Source organism: Ceraceosorus guamensis (genome assembly GCF_003144195.1).
Source record: "Ceraceosorus guamensis strain MCA 4658 unplaced genomic scaffold IE81scaffold_54, whole genome shotgun sequence".
Lineage (NCBI taxonomy): Eukaryota > Fungi > Basidiomycota > Exobasidiomycetes > Ceraceosorales > Ceraceosoraceae > Ceraceosorus > Ceraceosorus guamensis.
Window position 1 is genome coordinate 23,863 of NW_020290049.1, and position 19,881 is coordinate 43,743.

The 19,881-nt window shown below is 57.5% G+C and overlaps 3 protein-coding genes across 3 annotated transcripts; 1 reads left to right on the forward strand and 2 right to left on the reverse strand.

Annotated features, from left to right (window-relative positions):
• Positions 1-904: 904 nt before the first annotated feature.
• Positions 905-2,333, reverse strand: IE81DRAFT_325137 (putative NADH-ubiquinone oxidoreductase 12 kDa subunit). The gene is made up of 3 exons (XM_025514426.1): positions 1,982-2,333; positions 1,229-1,398; positions 905-1,077 (listed from the first exon to the last, which is right to left on the reverse strand). The coding sequence occupies exons 1-3, from the start codon at positions 2,028-2,030 to the stop codon at positions 1,045-1,047; spliced, it is 252 nt and encodes an 83-aa protein (XP_025368037.1). The 5' UTR covers positions 2,031-2,333; the 3' UTR covers positions 905-1,044.
• A 222-nt stretch (positions 2,334-2,555) lies between these two features.
• Positions 2,556-5,358, reverse strand: IE81DRAFT_342437 (hypothetical protein). The gene is made up of 3 exons (XM_025515694.1): positions 3,665-5,358; positions 3,274-3,592; positions 2,556-3,192 (listed from the first exon to the last, which is right to left on the reverse strand). The coding sequence occupies exons 1-3, from the start codon at positions 5,270-5,272 to the stop codon at positions 2,960-2,962; spliced, it is 2,160 nt and encodes a 719-aa protein (XP_025368038.1). The 5' UTR covers positions 5,273-5,358; the 3' UTR covers positions 2,556-2,959.
• A 10,428-nt stretch (positions 5,359-15,786) lies between these two features.
• IE81DRAFT_316005 (RCC1/BLIP-II) lies at positions 15,787-19,634 on the forward strand (the record flags this gene model as incomplete). The annotated part of the gene is made up of 7 exons (XM_025512549.1): positions 15,787-16,610; positions 16,714-18,078; positions 18,313-18,467; positions 18,697-18,740; positions 18,861-19,202; positions 19,341-19,484; positions 19,554-19,634. The coding sequence occupies exons 1-7, from the start codon at positions 15,883-15,885 to the stop codon at positions 19,632-19,634; spliced, it is 2,859 nt and encodes a 952-aa protein (XP_025368039.1). The 5' UTR covers positions 15,787-15,882.
• Between the last annotated feature and the right edge of the window lie 247 nt (positions 19,635-19,881).

Here is a 19,881-nt window from a genome sequence, read left to right on the forward strand (position 1 = left end):
TGACTTGTCATGCTCCCATTCACTGCACCTGCTCATCCTCTCGCAATCCCATCAAGACGGTGGAGGGGAACATTTTTGGGTGCTTCTCGCACGCATCCACCCCGAGAAGCTGTATCACGTCATGCTTGTGTTGTTCGAGTTTCTAATACGGCATCAATCAGCAAGGTTCTCGCGAGTCCGCACCTCTTGACCCCTTGTGCGCACCGAAGATTCCTCGTCTCTGACACGGCACTGTCCTCGCCCGAGCTGGACAAAAGTGTCGGGGGGGCAAGCTACAAGCATCCAGCAAAGTCCTCGGGTGCGTCGACGCAGCGCCAGCTTGACACGACGAGCATTCTACCCCTGATTCCCCGAGAATCGCGAATGGGGGGGGCGGCCTTCATTCAGTCTGAGAATAGGCGTACGAGCGGGGGCATGCGATCGAGCGCGGCCGTACGCTTTCTTCCCGGAGCTTTGCCCTTCATCCGCCCGAATGTCGGCCTCGATCGGACCTTTTCCCCCCCTCCGACACATTCGCGCGCTTTCCCGCTTCGAAGCTTTGCCACGACGCTTTCTTCAGAAAGAAAGCGAGCGACGATTCCCTCGCGACGAGGAACAGCCTTGCCCCCCCGCATCGAAAGATTAGGCCGTTCTCAAAGGGGATCACCAGCGCAAACGATGATGACGAGGGCTCTGCGAGCGGATATGAGACTTGCTCGCATGTGAAAAAGGCAATCTTGCCCTCGTGCTGTGTTTCCCTGTGCTGCTGCATCTCCTCACCATGGCGCTATGCTCCGCAGTCGCGAGGTTAGCGGACACTTTGCGCGTACCACACGCATCGCTCAAGAAGAAGGAAAAAAAGTCATCCACATTCTCAAATGCTACGTGCCCGCGATCGGATCACCGCGCGCTCCACCCCGCTTTTGCCCGAGCTTGCTTCCCTCACGCTAGAGTGGGTGCGCGTCTGAACGGAGAGGAGAGCAGCGCGGGTGCGATGAAATGAGGTGGATGGCGATGATGCGCTGCTGTCACGAGTTTTCGCCTGCAGTGCACCGACTGCTTCTTTCAGGCCAGGTCGACGTGCTTGTAGCCGCGCACCTGCGATTGCAAGGGAAAGAGCAATCTAGATGAGCAGACGCTCGCGCACAAAAGGACCGCACCCGGCACCCGCGCACCGATCGCCATCATGGACGCTTCTAGGCCCCCCAAGCTAGCAGTTGCGCAGTACAATTTGCCTGCTCCCGCTCACCTTGGCATCCTTGAGCAGTTCGAGGTACCTATCGGCCAAAGGTTGGCAAACCTGATAATGATTCACCCCTTCACCTTTGTGACACTTGACCAGCTCTTCGCGCACAATGCGCGCCTTCATCACCTTGACCCAGTCCGAGCGAATCTTTTCTTCGCGCGCCTCGACGGTCTCTGGTGGAGCGAGTGTGCGGGGGGCAGGGTGCAAATGGGGGTCAGCACAGTAGAGAGGTGCGCGAAAGGGGGTTGACGAGAGGGATGGCTCGAGCGTAGCGTGAGGCTTTCAGTCCCCGATGACTTGCCGACGTCGGAGCGCGCCAGTGTGAGGCACTGCAGCTTGCAGCTCTTGCGCGCAAAGAGAAAGCGCGCACCGCTTCAAAGATGCCTCGTGATCAGATGGCCCCATGGCAGCGCAGTGCTGCTTCCCTCTTGCCCCTCTGCATGCCGACCAATGTCTCGTGTGCAAGCCAAAGGGGAGGGCCCCCAAGTACGCGCATGCGCATGCGCCTGCTCTTGCAATCCCCACCGCACTCTGCTTGCAAACTCCACCCGCACTCGAGGTGCAGGCCAGGCCATGTGCAACATTTCACCCTTTCCCCTTGTCTTTTTCCGTATCGCAATGCCCTCCAACCTCGATCGATCCCCACATGCTGCTGGCTGCTCCCCACTCCCCACCTCACCCACTTGGACCCTCTGATCTTGGCACATGCGCAGCAAGGTTCTTGCCCGGCGCTGCTGGCTGCGCCCAACTACTCACCTTTGATGGCATCGGCGGATGGAAGTTGATAAGGCTGAGCAGAGGACATTTTGGGGCCTGGCCTTAGCTTTCGTTGACGGACTTTTAGACTCTGGCGGGCGGGGGGCGTGATCAAGCCTTCGAGAATCGTAGGAAGCGAAAGAGCCGATCGCTTCGGATGCGGGCAGAGGGGGGGCAAAAGTTTGCACAAGTGCGGGGCTCGGGTTTATGCTGTGATGCGGGGGGGGGGATGATGGGAGGCAGGTCGAAGGGTTGGCGTGCGTTGTGGCCTGATGGTGATGAAAGTGTGGCGCAGAAAGGTTTGGATGCACACAACCGACCAGGAAACATCAGCTTAATTGCCCCGTCCGCGTTGGCGTTGCTAAAGCATCGCGATTGGATTCTGATTGAATTCTGATTCACGCGATTGTGCGCGCGGCGACCTCGGTGCGCGGCAGCTGTTGCACAACCACGTGATACCGTCACGTGACTCTTCAGTACACCGCACGATTTCAAAGAGCGCATGCATGCATCTATCTGCTTCTTGATCGAGATGTTGGATTGTTTTGATGGCGACCACATCATGCCACGACATATGCCATGCCATGCCCCTCCACTCCTTGTGATCTTTCGCGACTCGATTTCGGGAAAATTGTGGCCACAAACAGGTCACGCAAACACTTGGCGCGTGAATGAAATCGCTGGATGAGGATGAAGAAAAGCCATGTCACAGTGTTGCTCCATTTCGATCGTAGAGTTGCGCGATGAGGAGATCTCGCCTGCGCCACGAAGTTTTACGCATCGCGCCTTCATTTGTGCTCACATCACCTCAGACGTTAACGCGACGCCCAGGTCAAAAAGGGATCGGGCTTTCGAATATTCGCGTTCGATCGCTCGAACTGCAATAGAGCCGACAGCATTGTTCGAGAGAAGAACTTCGCGCGCCTCGCTTTGCCCACAATTCCCCCCCTCGCAAGTGCCGACGATGCAGACAGACCATCAATGACCGCTGCTCATTCGAGTCAGGATATTGGCAGCTCCAAGCACCTGCTCTTGCTCCAGCGCATCACCTACGCCAGCCATGGACGACTTTAGACGCGTCAGTCGTCCTTGGTAGCCTTGACTGGACGCATTCTCCAACGCAGCCGTCGTTCGCACAAGCCGCCGAGGCTGGCTGGACAGCGACGCTTCATCCGCTGAGCCAGAGGCGGTCGTGGGCGTCTGCTGCGCATCTTTTTGCAAAAAAGACAGGCGAGCAAAAGGCGCGATTCAGGATCCTAACACTAGCTCGACATTTCACGCGAATCACTCACGCTGCTTTTGCTTGATCGATTTGCTCTCAATCGGCCAACGAGACTTTTCTTTGATGCTCATCAAGGGTACGACCTGCTTGATGGGCGAGCGAGCTCGAGCAAGCCGTGTCTGGCTTCTCTTGAGTTGAGAGGAAAACGGCGTAGCGAAGATCTGAGTATCATTTTTGCCCGCGAGCGTCGATCGATGGCCCCTGATCGCCTCTGGGCTCGTACCTATGCGGCTGGATATTTGCGTCGCTCGATGCACCCCTGCTTTGTATCCAGCATATCGAGCGCTGGTACCGATGCGATTGGCAGGAAAGCTGAACTGAATCTTTGACTGATTCGGAAGAGTGGTTCAGAGTCGGCGGGTGATCAAATGAAAATGACCTCGAGACGACAGGTTCCTCACCACCTCTTTTGCAAAGCTGCTGCTCAATATACGAGCTTGAACCTGCGCACCTTCTTCGATTGGCGGTGGTTGAGCTCTCCGCAGTATTCTTGTCAGTGCTGGAGCCGAGTGCATGTACGTGCGCGACGATTCCTCTTGACCCTTCACCTCCTCTGGACACATCGACTGCTTCACTTTCTCATCCTCTCGCTTCACTTTTCGCTTGATACGAGTCAAAGTCCTTCCGAACTGCGAACCAGAATCGGATGAACTCGGGCGCGGGACATGGCAAGACTCCTTGATACCCTCGGGCGACTCCTCCACCAGCACATCTTCTATCGGAATAAAGTCTTCCTGAAGGTGCAGCGCTGAAGATAGGGGTACGATGGCTCTGCTTCCAAGACCGCGCATAGGATGCCGTTCGTGCGCCACAAGGTCTCTGCGAAGAAGCCTGCGAGTATTTCCTGAATAAAAGGCGCCGTACGCCTCCGTTCGAGGCATGCGGATCGGCTTCTTGACGACCGATGTCAAAGGCGCTGAGCTCGGCGGAACCTCGCTCAAGGCAGTGCGAGACGAAGCGTTGCGCGATCGATTGACAGCTGTGTTGGCCGAGTTTCGGGCAGACGTGCTTCCCACAGCATGGACCTTGTGTTCCCATCCTGGCTTTGGGTAGTTCGGAGGCGCTCGCTTCCCGGGCATCTTACCGCGCTCCAGTAGGCTCAAGTCGTTCTTGACGCGCGATGTCGCCTCGACGACGCTGCGTGTCTGGTGAGACAAGTGCCACTTTTGCTCTGCATACCAGCTCGGCTGCGGATCGTGGTGCCATCGTCCATTTTGACCAAAGCCGTCGATTGGAGAAGCTGCTAGCTCGGCGTTTGATGGTCTCTCGCGATGTGTGTAGGAAGGAGAGACCAGCTTCAGATCCTTGTGCATCTTCTGCTTGCCTTTTCCCGTCCCACTTTGCAAAGTCGAAGTCGCTGCTGTCTCTCGATGATGAGCAAGACTGCCAAGCTCGATCTGCGTAGCTCGAGTCGTTCGATGTGAGGACACGGGACTGTGTGGCATGCTCGTTTCCGAGATCTTGACGCCATCTTGCTTCCGGCTTGCGACAGAATGCTGCGACCGAGTTGGTGCCAATCTTCCGGGCGTATGGTTGCTTGGAGCGTACGGATTGAGATAACGAAAGTGCGAGGCAAAGGAAGACAAGACGCTTTCTTGGGACTTTTCGCGCTGCAGATTACTCGCCGTGTGGCCGTTTCGGACAGCTTGAGGGACCCGCGGACCAAGCCCATCAACTCCCGCTGGGCGAGTAGGCTTGATATGCTCTCGCATCGACGCTCGAGCTAATGACGATGGGCTTGTCGCAGCTCCGTCAGAGCTTTTCTCTCCCTTGAGCGATGCGGTGATTTTCGAGATTGCTTTGCGAAGAATCTCGTTCTTGCCGGGCCTAATATGCTCGTCGAGCGCCTTGACAGGCTCGCTTTCTCCTGGCCATCGTCGAGCTAGCTCTGGAGGAGTGACAAATTTTCGAGCGCTGGAAATGGGCAGCTTGCTCCGATGGACGGTAGCACGCCGTGCAATAGCCGTGGGAGTCATCGCGGTCGTCGTGAGCAATACAGTGCGACGCATCAATACGAAGACTCGGCTCGGGCGAAGCGCTTTCCCAGGATTTGCTGAGCGACGGTGAAGATGATGAATCGGCGCTATCTCCGACGACTCGGTGCGTGAAGGACTTGACTGAGCCGCTCCATGAAGCACGTAGCCTCTTCCAGCAGGGTCCTCACGCAAGTGGACGGGAGAGGAGAGTTGAGACGAAAAGAAAGCACGATGATTGGGCGACGCTCCTGGGCTGCTAAACAGCTCCTCTGCTGGTCTGGGGCTTCCCGCACGCAAAGGAGAGTTTGCCTTTGGACTGGACTTGCTTCCGACAGAGCGGCTACTGCGCGGGTTTCCGTGAATGTCAAAGCCTGTATCTGCTCGGAAAGGTGCACTTTCGACTGCGCGAACCGCATCTTTCACCTTGACCGGAGGCACGGCCGGGCCTTTGAGCTTGGCCTTCTTCGGATCCAGACCCGCCTGCTGACGACTTGGCGTCTTTGGCGGACCGATCTTGACGGGCTTGAGGGGAACGGGCTCGACATGAAAGTCGCCATGTGGCGCCTGGGCCAGATGGTCCGAATATGTGAGAGCCTTGGGCTTCTTGACGGTCCCGGCAAGCTTGCGCGTGCCAAAGAGGAATGAGCTGGCCAGCATGTTGCGATTGTGCCACTCCGCTGGGCGTTTGCGCTGACTCCGACCGACCGATTCGGCCGTTGACTCGAGCTCAGGATCGCTTGCTTTCGGCGACTTGTTCAGATCGAAAGAGATTCGCCGGGATGAAGATTGGGTCCGCGAAGGTGGTGGTGACGTGGCAGAGTGACCCAGTGAGTCTCTCCGAGGAGGACTCAGAAGCACATCTCCGGGCGCAGAGTCGCTTTGTGGAACGATGTGTACTGGGGATCGAACGAGCTGCTCCCCTGGATCGCTGTACATTCCCGGAGAGCCAGGCGGTGACTCAAAGGGGAGAGCGGATCTTTGAGAGCCGTGATGCGGGACATGTTCCTCGTAAGGATGAGCATGTCCACCGTGTCGCGCACCTCTGATCTGTGCGACTTGCGTCTCGAGATCCCTGAGCGTTGCGCGGTGTTCGGCTGCACTTTTTGGCGACATGGATGCAGCGTCTATGCTCTTCATCATGTGCAAGAAGTTTTCCGCCTCTGTTACTGGACTCAGTGGGCTTGGTGGTCCTCGCTTGACGAGTGTGGCTGAGATGTTGTCCCGACGCTGATGTTCGTGCTGATGATCGTGAACATTCCACGAAGTGTTGCTGCTGCCAGAGCTAGAGGCCGTGCGGTCAGGAGAAGGAGAGAAAACGTCATGCATGGTCTCGTCGGATCGTGTAGGTCCGCGGGAAGACGTTGGGGAAGGAAGAATGTGCATCGTCTGATCCGAATGAATAGGTGAATGGGCCGCCGGCTTTCTTTCAGCCGTGTCTGCAGCCTTCTGCTCGGGAGTCAATCCGCTCTGTGCATGGATAGGAGCGTCATTCAGCAAGCCTATAGGTGGCATATCATCGCGCGCACGGTCCCCTGCACTGCTCGAGGCAGCTGAACGGTCTGAAGAGCGCACAGGCCTCCACCTTATGCACCTATATAAGTCTCTTAAAATCCTTTAGGTCGAGCTCTCATTCGATGCAGCACTCAACTCTCCTCATAGCAAAACTCACCGATCCGGCGGTATTCGCAATCTCCCAGTCCGTGCGTGGCCGTTTTGCAGCAGCCTTCTTCTCAACATACAGCATCGGTGCTTTGCCCTCGGAGTCTGTTGCGATTCTGAGCGTCTTTCCCGCATGAACTGCTGCACCCGAAGCAGTAGCCTCATGTGCGCCCTCTTTGATGACGATTGCTTTCTGCCGACCTACGCTGTGCGCGCCAAACGCCCGTTCGATCGATTCTGTCGAGCGCGCTCGCTTGTGTTTGGGTGACTCGGGCTCCATGGACATCTGCAAGGCTCGCTGCAAGTCGTCCGGATCAGTGTCGGCCACGTTCATGCCTGTCTTTGCATGGATGTGGTGAGCCAAATCAGCGGTGGAAATGCCGGACGGTAAACGAGTAGGAGCAACAGGGGGACCATGTTGCCATCCCGGACCAAGAATGTCACCAGCAAGCTGGTGGAACAAAGCCTCTTGTTGCGCGTGGTTCTGCTTCAATCGTGCCAAATTTCGCCGTTCAGCACCCAAAAAGTCGAGCCTGTGACCGAGCTCATACACTTCGTGCGAGGGCACGTGCTGCATGCCATGCACGCTCAGGCGGACCTGGTTGAGCGCATCCAAGTGCTCCTTGCGAGTTCTAGGCGACATTTGGTTTGCGTCTTGCTGTTCCATCTCGTGCAACAGACTTGCCAGACCCAGATCCACAGGCGAGTCGGGAGAATGCGGAGGTGACCTCAAGGGGGAGCCTCTGCGGTAGATTGCTTGCTTGAGCTTGGGGATAAACTCTCGCTCCTCGTGAATGGTAGGCATTCGCTCGAGAGGCTTTGGGATCTTTCGGCGCAACTTGGGCTTCCTCAATATTGTCTCAGTACTCGATGGCCGCAGAGGTGTAGCAGGCACGCGAGGCTGAAAGATAGCTTTGGTCAGCCGTGGCTGAGGCAGAGCGTGCGCTCTCGACTGCGCATGCAGCCACGCCAAAGTAGCTTCTGGCGTTCGCACCTTGGAGTCAGCCGTCTGCACCTGCTTGTTGTAGTCGGCAATGCGAGGGTTTGGGCCCACATACGGCGTGCCGCGCTGAGTAGAGACCACAGTGCTCATCTCCGGCTGAGGTTTGTTCGGCGAAAACGCGTACGCGTAGCGCTGAAGCTTCTCCACCCCCTTTTGACGTTCCTTGGCCGCCATGATCTCCAACGGAGTGGCAAGGCGAAACTTGCGCGCAGCAGCTTCAGGGGCGCTTCCGAGCGTGCGGCGAGCCTTTGGCTGTGCCAGCACCTGTCCGCATTCGGCGCAGGTGAGTCTGCCGCACTTTGAACACTCGAGCACTGCATTGATCTTGGATTTGCTGCTCTCTCCTTGCTCAAACATTCTTGCTTTGCCGTCCAATGCCAGTTTCGAGAATCGTTGCAGCTCCGGTGAGCGCCGTTGAAGCTGCGGCGAGCGTGCAGCACTCGAAGTCGACTGCTTTCTTGGCCGACCGCGTCCTCTTCTGGGCTGCGGAGCGTTCGCCTCCCCGACAAGACTGGCCTCGTATTCGGACCGCAACCATTGCGGAGTCGTACGTTGTCTGAGAGAGCGTCTTGGCGCTATCGAGTCATCGATCGTTGAAGCACCAGCTCTATGCTGTTCAGAATGCTGCACAGCCGCGCCATTATCCCTTTGATCCAAAGAACGAGAAGGCCCAGCCTCTTCCCCTCCAGACTTTCGCTTACGATTGCCGGTGAGCTCCGCGTGCTGAGCGTGAGGTTGTTGCCCATGCGCAATGGCCAGATGCTCTCCAAAACGGGAGGAAGAGAGTCGGCGCTCGCTGGTAGATGGGTCAGCGCCAGACAAGGGGACGATTCGCTGTTCATCTCGGTGAGATCCTGGTTGGCCTCTGTGTGTAGAGGAAGGGGTATGAGAGCTTTCTCCGACGCTTGGTAGCGCGTGTGCTGCTGCACTATCGGGGTGCGACGCTCCCTGTGGCGTCGCGAGAGAGAGCCAATCATTCGGTGCCGCGTGGGAGGCGGTCGCTCGTGCTCCAGAGGCACTCGTGTGCGTGCGGACAGGTCCAAGGTTGAGGTCGGGAAGATCCAAGCCGGGGCCTCGCTGCCTGCCTGATCTCGACGCATGGCCCGCATGCCCACGCGGTCCTTGTCTGCCGCTTGACGGGCTGTGTGATGTGTGACTACTTGTCCCTGCACTAGTCGACGTTGTGTAAAAGTCCGAGGTGTGCAAAGACATTGATGCAGTGCGATTGCGCACAGGTCCACGCCTGCTAGAGCTGCTCGAAGAGGATGAGCTCGAAGATGGCTGCGTCGTCGTCATGAAATCCGATGTGTGCAAGGGATCAGAACTCGAGTCGCTCGTCGTATGTCTTGCGAGAGGAGGTTGGGAGACTGCTCGTTGCTGGGTCTGTATCCCGCCACCCGCAGGGACGGGAGGAGATGCGGACACCACATGTCGCACGATTTGCCTCCCGCTATTGGTAGCAAGAGCCGGGCGTGGCGCGTCATGCTCTGTGCTCGAGTGCGTTGCGGTGTTGCCAGGGGAGCTGCGGCTAGGCGCTTCCGCTTGTGGCGGTGAAGACACGAGGCGAGAGTGGTGGATTCCGACCTCTCTTATTTCTTCACGCGCGGCTGGCTGGGAAGCAGCTGCGGTTCGGTGCGGTACCGACGGTCCCGGCAAAACGAGGGGCGAAGATTGACTGCCAAGTGTGGCATGCTGTCGCGTAGCAGCAGCGTCAGCAGAGTCGACATGAGACGGAGATATTGCGCAACTCACGGGCACTCGTACAGCATCCAAACTCTCCTTTCCGCGACTCGCTACATTTTCGAAAGCTTGCACCATCTGCTTGACGCTGGGTCTGACGAAAGGTGCGGCGGGGCCAACTTCAGCGGATGTGGGTGGTGTTGGAGCGCGCAAGACGAGTTGTTCCGGTGCATATGTCTGCTCCCCTTCGCGCCGAAGCAGAGTATCCGTAAGGGCTGGAAGTGAGCGACGATACCTGTCCAAAGACTCGTTTTGTCTTCCTGACGAACTAGACTGCAAGCGCCTCATGTCTTCTTGTCTGGCAAGGGAAGTGCGTACGACTTTCTTGTCAGGAATGCTGGGAGAGATGTTCATGAGCCTAGGCTGGTCGGACAAATGCTGAGAGTGAGAAGTGCTCGACTCGCCGTCCACTGGTCTCGCGACGACCAGTTCAGAAGCGAGGATGGGCTGCTGGCGAGCAGAGGGCGACTGCACGCGAGCCAAATGGCTATCCCACGCACTTGCCATCTTCTTTACGTGACCCGAGCCCCATAATGGCGAGCCGTGTGAACGCTCCGGTCCGCTCAGATCTATGGTCGATCTGACATCTGATGCAGGGCGCGACGTATCGTCGAAGAATTCCGTCAAGGAGGGCAAGCGCGAGCGCGAAGCTCGCTTGTCGAGAAGTTGGACGCGCAGCTCGTCCATGGCTCGTTTGTCGTTGTGCTGCGCTTCGTCAGGAGTTCGCTGCGATGCAGATCCCCTCAATGGGGCTCTGTCAGCAACTTGGCGAGAGTCTTGCTCTGCTTCTCGTGCAGGACTACCAGGCGGCGTTCTTGCAGGCCTTGCGGGACGAACAGCGTCAGTTTCCCGTGCCGGCAGTCTTGGCACCTGCGTCAGAAGTTCAATTCGCTGATTGGACGGCGAGCGCGGTGAGACGCCTTGATAGTCAGGTCCAGTACCTTCAGGCCTTGCTTGTATCGCTGGCCTCGGAGCCGGCGCTTGGGGTCGGAAGGGATTTGCAATCCCCGCCCTTTGAGAAGCGATAGTCTCGCTTACCTGCGTGTGGAATCCTAGAGTGCCTGGTGGAGCTGTAGAGCTCGACGCAGCCGGAGGACGAAGACTGTGAGCCTGATTCTTGTGTTTGATCGACTTGATCGTCTCGCGCCACATCTTGTCAACTTCTTCATCACTGAAGCGGTGACTTGGACCTGGAGCAGCAGTAGACGGTGCAGCCATAGGCAAAGCGGGCTCTCTTGAAGTGGTCGCACGCACAGCGTCCCGTGGAACGGTAGCAGGCGACTCCCCGCCTAGGGCACGGTGTGAGACCGTGTCGTGCAGCGAGCCAGAAGGTGCGGCCTGACTAGCGCCTTGTGCCCTTCCCTTGGTACGCAAAAGAGCCACGACTCCCGGAGAAAGCGGGCTTCGAAGTGTGCTTTGCGATGTTCGAGGCATTTTTGACCTGTCCACATCGAGCTCTTGCGCTGGTCTCTTGGTTGCCGAACGCCACGCGGCACCGGCGAGGGTGTGCTGCATCGGGACGTCGTGTAGACTGTCATGGGCCAAGTTTTGGAGCGTAGCAGGAGCAGGTAAAGGTGTCGTAGGTGCATGTGTGTGCGCATCGCCGTGCACCACCCGCCCTTGGTCCGGAGCAGCCGTGGGAGAAAGACGACTCTGGGCGTCTTTCAACGCATGCGCACGCGTGGAAGAGTTCGCATGATCGGCATCGTGTTGCGCAAACTCCTTGGCGGGCGTAGCAAAACGTTCCTCGACGAGTTTCCGTGCAAGTTCAGGATGATGTTGCTGCACAAAAGCAGGCAACTCCATCCTGTACCTTCCCGGCGCTTCTGCAAACCGCAGCAATCTCTCGGCAACGCTCGGATGAGCTTTGTGCGCTAGCGCCAACAGCTCGGCCGAAGGTCGTGGACGAGGGTTGCGATTTTGCGTGTCAGATGATTTGTCGGATGAAGTGCGCGACGATGCTGCGCTATCCGACCTTTCACTGGTGCTACCCAGACTCTCGGACGGAGGCTGCTGAAGGCGATGCGCGTGCTCGGCCGCAGGAGCCTCTTTGTTGCTGCGCACAGGCATGGGCACATTTTCTCGCTCATTCTCAAGCATGTGCACATCGGCCGGCGGCGTTTGGTTTGCCTGAGCTCCTCTGCCGGCGGAGCGAACAGAACCTGGCGAAGCTTGAAGCGCGGTCCTTTGCGCCTTGTTGCTCGTTGCGGCTTCTTCTCCAATATGAGCAGGCCGTGCTTCTCCCAATAGCCGCTTGGACGAGGGATGGATGCGTGGCGGAGAAGTGTTGAAGCCCTCAGCTGGCGTCGGACGCGCCTCTGCATAAGCCACGTGTCGAGGTGTCGAATGCTTTGCATAGACGCTGTGAAGGTCGGGCAGACCAGTCGTGTGCCCTTCACCTAGAGCCTGCAAAGTCGCAAGTGGCGATCGAAGGATGAGAGAAGGCCTCATCCACATCCGTGTGATCATCAATGCGGACGTAAACTCACCTCTGCTCTCACATTCCTGAGCGGTCCATCATGTCCGACCTTTGCAGCTTTTTCCCACGCCTTGACATGTTCTCCGACGCTGGGTCTAGCTTTCCAAACGACCGTTTGCTTGCCATCGTCGGAAGAGTACGTGTGCGAGGCCCAGCGCCAATACTTTTCCACCTTGTCCGGTCGATGAGATGGAGGATCACTTGTCAGAGACAGACGTGAGACGGCTCGATGGAGTGCAGGCTCAGAGCGTGCCGTGCCCTCGATAGCGCCGAGAAATTCTTGTCCTGCTCTTTTTGAAAGAATGCTGAGATGCGCATCGATTGCTGCTCTGCTCTGCGCCGCTGCCAGACAGAGCCAAGCGAGCACAAAGACGCGCGAGATGACGCGCATGTCGAACATCGCTGATTGGCTTGTGCGCCCGCGCCCGCGCCCGCGTCCACGCCAGAGCTTTCTTTTGAGCAGGGTCGAGCTCGACCGAGAGACCGGCTCGACGGTCAGATCCGACGACGTGCACGAGGATACGATCAGAGATCAGCCCCGTGATCAAGCGAGGTAGACGAGAGGTGCAAAGGGAAGAAAAAGGTGGTGGAGTGGCATAGCCTGACCAGCACGCTGTGTACTCCTTATCTTTAGCAAGGAGCGGTGTAAAAAGCCTTTCGACCTCGTCTTCCCCGAGCTTGATTTGTCCAGCTCAGAGGATTAGCAAGACGAGCACAGGTCGGATGTAGTGCTGATGACGGTCGTGAAGATCGTGAAGAAGAAAAGATCTGGACTAAGGCAAGTCGGCTGAATCTCTTTCTTTTTCGCCGATGGCACCGGCGTGACAATTGGGGGATGCGTGGGGGCATCCGAGATCCGAGCGACGACGAGTGGCAACGACATTCTTCAACACATTACACCGAAGTTCCAAAAGCCTCGCAGCGCCCTTCAAAGGCGCATTGGGTCCAGGAAGAGAGAAGACTTGCGAAAAGAACCAAGATGAGGGGTATTTTGTCCGTGCCCTCAAAACACCTCATGCTTTTCTTTTTCGCCACTCACATTCAAATTTGCAACATTTCGCCTCTTGACCGCGAGGAGAGAAAGCAAGAAGACTCGACGCCGCACGTTTCGCTTAATTGATGCCTTGAGGGCGCTACGAGGTGCGTTGACAAGTCGACCGCTTGGCGTTCCGTGATCGTCTCGCTAAATGCGTCTCATTTCGCCACCGCGCCCGTGCGGAACTCTGCGCTGAGCTTAGCTCTAGTCGACGATAGGAATCTGATCTTTCTTTACAAAAAGATCTGAAATGATCAGCTTTCTACGTTTGACTTTGTGCGCCGCTTGCGTCGTCGTACCTGCCTTGAATGCTCGAGTAGAGTGTTCGCACAGCATCCGAATGGCACGGACCTCTGCATCTGCTGGGTGCACAGCAGCATCCAACCATCGTCCAGCCCAGCGTGCACATCTTGCCCGCGGCACTACGCACGACGCGCGACGATACAGGTGGCAAGCGCACCCCAAAAAGGCGGGGCATTCCGATTGCGCGCAACGCCCCCACCCACCGCACCGCACCGCACCGCACCGCAGCGCGCCGCAGACGCGCAGACGAAAGCGGGGGGCTCGATTGCAATGCGACTCTTGACTCACACTGGAGCAGCCAAGCATGCAGATGTACAGCCAGCCGTTCAAATGCGCCCCCGCACGTACGCTCGTCGGCGTCGATGTTGGCATCATGCAGCGCCGACCGCAATGCGTGAATGCGTGCCGTGCCGTGCCGCCTCGTACAGTATTGATCCGCTCCGATTGTTTTGCCCGCCTTTGTGATGATGCAGTCAGCGGGGGAGTGTGCTGGTGGGAGTAGGCTACCTGACCTGCTGATGGGTAACGTCGTCTGGCGAAACGACCGAAACTTCGTGCGCGGGCCTTTTTTGTCCCCCCTCCGTTGTTTGCCACCCCGCTCGAACTGAACATCTCAAAGCGTAAAGGTCTTTCGGACCACTTGCTCTGATTTTGCGCGTAAAAGTCCCCCGACGCCCATCGGCACGCGCCGACGAGAGAATGTGCGTATTTGCGTGCGCGAGGGGCGAGGGGGCGTTGGGTTGGGAATTTTTTTCGCTTGCGCTCCAAGTTCCCATCCTCCGAGCAACAAAGTCGAGTTGAGAAAGTCAGCGCGGCAAACAACAGGGTTGATGGTGTCTCTGATGGCCTTTCAGAGGGGGCACGCTATAGCTTTCGCTGCGGAGGTGTTGTTGTACGGAACAGGGAAGCGGAAAGAAAGGGCAAAGGGGGGCCCCCCGTGTGTTGATGTTTGGCACGCAGCACAGCACGATCCTGTGCAGACTCGACTCGACGCTCGCTCGCCCTCTTGCTCAGCCTTGAAATTCCTTCGAAACGCCTTCCCCATCCCTTTGCCGCTGGGTCACGCGACGGGTTTTCTACCAAAAGAGTCAGTCGTACCTAGCTCATTCACGAGTGTCCCCGCTGCAGTGGTCCTCAAAAGATCCGCGCGTGCGAGCTTAGAGTCACAACAGCCGTGAGCGTGAGTCATGGTCAAACAAAAGTATATAGAAGAGACGCTTGACTCCTAGTGTGAGTGTCACGTGCCGCGCACGCGCACGCGCACGCGCACGCCCACGCCACATGCAGATAAGTCATCCACATACCTGAGATCCCTCTCTCTTCTACCTCTTCAATCGCGAATGCATCCATCTCTCGCGCCCCTCAAACCTTGGGTTTCTGCTCACTTTCTTGCCGAGTCGCTTCTGAACAACCCACATGGGCAGTGCAGCATTCGGGGGGGATCACGTGAACGCTTTCTCGCATCGGTCGATCGCACCGGTCCGAATTTGAATGTTGCGTGGGGGGGGGAGTGGGGTGCGAGTTGTGCGCGCTCTCGCGAGAGTTGCAAGACTCTGAGCGCCCTTCACGATGCGGAGAAGCTAAGCTGGTCCTGTCAGCCTTTGAGACGTCAGAATTGAGGGATATGGGATGAGAGTGCATGGATAGACGCATGGAGGGGAGGATCGGATGGGCGTGGGGAAGCGTAGAGTAATTGCTCCTCGAAGTCCAATTCAAGCATCGATGGGAATGGCTTTCGTAGCAATGCCCGGCCGACCCTTCCCCCATCCCGAGTGTCGCCATTCGAATTTCCGAAATTCAAATTCAATCTGCGCGGCGGGGTTGCTTGAAGATTTCAAGATATGTACCCCTGCGAGGTTGCGATTGCGAGCGCCCCTCCATGGAAGAGCTTCGTCTTGAAAACGTGATCGATGACTGGTGAGTCGTGAGTGAAGGACTGTTTGACGCGCGCGCCGCAAAGAGTTCTCTTCAGCACAGCAGCTTTCAATCAATTTGAAATCGTGATTCGTGAATCGTGAATCGTGAATCGTGAGTGCGCTCACAAGTCGAGAATCCTGGCGCGCACGTTACGTTCATCGAGCTTGTGGAGGAGCAACACGTGACAGTCGTAACTACGATGCGGTTGCATTATTTGCTCATATCGCGCGCGCACACGGATCATGCCAGATTCGCCTTCACGTGCGTATAGCGCTTGCATGCATGCATGCATGGCTGGGTAATCATGAATCACGTGAATGCGCAGGTGATGCGGGGCTTAGTAATGAGTCACGATCGAGTTGCCTTGGCTACGCTCAATCAGCTTGCTATTCAGCCTTGCGCGTTCTCCCTTGCTATTCCACCATTGCACAACAAAACAAAGCATCCATCCAACGCTTCCACCCCCCTCCCGCGTGCACCCCTGCGTGCAATTCCGCCTCCGCAGCATGTTGCCTGTTCGCTCAAGCACCACACTCTCCCTGCCAGCGAAAGCAAGCCGAACACTTGCTCTTCGACGGGCCGCACGCTTCTCATCATCCTCCCCCTCCTCCTCCTCCTCCACCTCCTCTGCCAATCTGTACGCGCACATGCCAAAGAGCGGCACGATGTTATGCACAGTTGCTGCTGCCAGACGCTCTTCTCTTGCGCTCAGTGTTGGTCAGGCACCGACCGGTGCGAGGGCCGTGCATGGCGCTGTCAGGATGGAGGAGAGGATGATGCAGGGATGTGGTAGGATGCTTGCTGATACAAAGTATGCCCGACCAACTCGCACAGATCTTGCCTTTGGAGCGCAGCGCAGCGCATCGCGCGTCGATCTGTCCACCGCCACGCATCAGCGTCGAACGTACAGCAGCGGCAGCAGGAGGAGCAGGAGCAGGAGCGGCGGCGAGGGCGATGCGCGCTCTTACGCACTCGACGCACGTACGCTGCTGCTCTCGCTCGCGCTAACGTTCGGCATCTCCCTCACCTTTTTCCATTCCCTCTTCCTCGATGCTCCACCGCACACCGCCTCTGATGCGGCGGCGGCGGCGGCTAGGATCGATGGAGGGTATGGCACGCTTGATGCAGATGCAGAGGGGCAGAGTAGGGATGCGCAAGAGGTGGAGAAGAGTCAGCAGGAGTTGATGAGGGATAGAGCGGATAGGTTGGGCGTTCATGCTTGGGGTGGTAATCGGTGAGTAGCGGGGCACTGGCGTGGTGGCGGAGGGAGAGGGAGACATGGAGACCAGGTTCAAGGCGCGCGTGCTAACCTTCACTTTCGCTTTCGCGCTCGCAAGGTACCTGGTGGTAGCGCCCGACGCGCCCTCTCTTACGCTCGTCAAGACACCCAGGCCCATCTCCTACTTTGAAGGCATGGCTTTGCGCTCCATCGCTTTGATGGAGAAGCACGGCGTCTGCGTGGATGCTGCAGGGGACGTGTATCAGTGGGGCCTGGGATTCTTCGATAGCTCCTCGCGCGACGTTCTCAAGGGCGTAGTGGGCGCGCTGGACGAGGTGCCGCTGGCTCGTAGGAGGGAAAAGGAAAGGGCAAACGAGCTGGTTCCCAGGTCGAAAGAGACCAGAGCGAGAGCTCCAATCAAGACGTTGCAGGGAAAGGATATCATCAAGGTGACGGCGAATGATGAAAAGGTGTTTGCGCTGAGCAGAAGAGGAGAGGTCTACGTCTTCTCGGCATTGCAGAGCTTGCAGGATGCTCATCGCAAAAAGGTCGCGTGGAGCGCAAACCCGTTCAAACTGTTCAATCTGCGCAGCACGGACGAGATCGATTACGAAAAGTACGAATTCAAACAGATCGATCGCAATGTGCCTCTGCTCAGTCAGAGCGCCGTAGCTTCGCGTGGACAAGGCAGTGCGGCAGCAGCAGCAGCAGCTTCATCGAATTCGACCAAAAGAGCGCCTGTACCCGTACAATCTCTGGGCTTTTGCCTACCCAAAGACGAAAAGATCATCGATATCCGCAATGGCGCTTCTCACTTGTTGGCCCTCTCCTCGCACGGCAGGGTGTTTGTGAGCAGCACAGACGGAGCGGGCAACGAGTATGGACAGTGCGGAACGACGCGGTTTTGGATCGGAAAGAGGTCGCACGCGCTTGGACAGAGGGGCTCGACGGAGGAGAAAAAGTTCGAACTTGGTGCGTTTAGGGATCAACAGCCGCAGCAGATTGGAGAGGGAGGAAAGAGCGTGGATCTTTTGGCTCCTCGAGATCCGCATGCTGTGCGCGGTTTACCGGACTGGGCATTGCCGCCGGGTATGGAAGGCTACAGACCACCTCAACCTTTACCTCGCGCACGGAGAAGCGTGATGACGCAAGACGAAGATTTGGAGCATGCTCTTTCCATTCGCTACAACACCACGCTATTCGAACTGCCATCGCTGCGTGGCGTGCCCATCGTAAAGATTGCAGCCGGCTCTCATCACTCCCTAGCCCTCACGGCCAACGGCACTCCGCTGGCTTGGGGAAAGCAGACGCACGCGGCTACAGGACTTGCGGGAGCTTATCTGGGCATGGAAGCCATTCCCACACCCACCGAAGTCAACCTGAGGAAAGCCATTGCCAGCGATTCGACCGACGTCACCACCATCCACATTGAGGCTACGGCGGACAACAGCTTCTTCGTCCTCAGCAGGAGAGTTCCGCCCAGGTGAGTGCGCGCGCGCCCGAGAAAAAGGCCCAGAGGAGGAGACTTGTGTCGCACCGCCAGCGATTCAGTGATTGCCGTGACGTCTCATGGCGTGTACGGCGCGCGCAAGTCCCCCACATCGTCGACGATTGAAATTGACATCTACGGTTTTCTTCCGCTCTCTCTCTCTCTCTCTCCTTTTCACCCCCACGCGCGTCGCCATCTCTTCGGAAACACACTTTCCGTCAAAAACAGCAAATCTACACCCCTCTCCACCTCTTCCTCTCGTCAGGCAGAGAGGATAGAAGTGATTGCGTGCGGCAAGGGACAATGGGGAACGTTGGGAAATGCCATGTGGCCGCATGTCAGTGCGCCTAGTCGGGTCAAGACTGTCAGTGGACTTTTGGAATGTGAGTGTAGGCTGCAGGCTCATGTCCGCGCGCGCGGGAGAGAGGTGAAGAAGACGCGCTGTGAGCGAGAGCAGAGTTGCTAGGTTCCTGCGCGATGATGAAGATGGAGTGCGATGTTGAAGGAGGCAAAGAGCTGGGTGGATAGGTGCGGTCTCTGGTTGATCATGCTGACGAGATGAGCCTCCCCTTTTTTTGTGCTTCGCCCTTTTGAAATGCCTCGCGCCAACAGATTCGGAATTCTCGGGACAGACGCATGCTGTACCTATTCATCATGTGAGTCTTTGTCGTTGGCGCCACGCCACGCCGAGCCGAGCCGACGGGCAAGTCTTTTGCGTTCGTTTAGCTTTGCACTGACACGAACTCTCCTTTCGACTCTCCTTTCGATTCGCGCAGATTGCCGCCGGCGCGCCAGGGCACGTAGCCCTGGTACTCGACACGGTAGACTCTGGCGTCTCCTCTTCCTCTTCCTCTAATTCCGGCAGCGTTCCCACGCACACGGCATTCGGAAGGGACGTGATGGTGTGGGGACACAATTCCGCCTTTCAGTTGGGCACGGGAAGGAGAAACAATCTGAACGTGCCGGCGCATCTGCATCCTTTGCCTACGAGACCTGTCTTGCCGGCGGCGGCGCAGGAACAGCAAGCATCGGGATGGAGGGGTGCGGGAGCAAAGGAAAAGGAGAGGAAGAGGTTGGCGGAGGAGGATGTGAATAGCGGAGCGTTGACGCATATGCCTGTGAGTTGCGCGTGTGGTGGAGATGCTCGCTCGAGCTGTGTGCGGCTACGAGCATGACGAGGGGGCGCAATAAGCTCATGCGATTGTTGGGAAATTTCCTCTCTCCCCCCCCCCCCTTGGGCCCCCATCGCAACGCAGCATAATCGTCTGCAGCTATCCTCGACAACGAAGACTTCTTCGCGCGTAGGCAACGTGTCCAACGTGGACTTGGACCCGGACGCGTGGACGCTGCGAGATGGCGAATCGTCGCCGCGATTGCGAGAAGAGGCGTCGGAGGGGAATGTGTCTGGTACGTCGCAGGTGGAGAAGACTTGCAATGCAGAGGAGAAGCGAAGGAAGGAGAAGCAAAAGGTGAAGAGGAATGTGCTGGTGGAAGAGGCCATCACGGCGGGCGATACGTGCATGGCGGTGTATTGGAAAGCTCAACCTTGAGTGGGCGTGCGTGTGGGAGGGGCAAGAAAATTTTTTCTTCTTGTCTCCGTACATCGGATGGCGAGCTTGGGGAGTCGCGGGGGAAAGACGGATTTCAAAGCTTGCCCCTTCACAAGTTCCCCTTTTGACGCTTCTTTGTTCATAGAGCCGAGCACGTCGTAAAGTGCCGAGAGCATCGCAAAGCAGCGAGCGGAAAAATTTCATGCCCCCCCGCGCAACGCATTGCACGTGTTCTTATAGATCTATA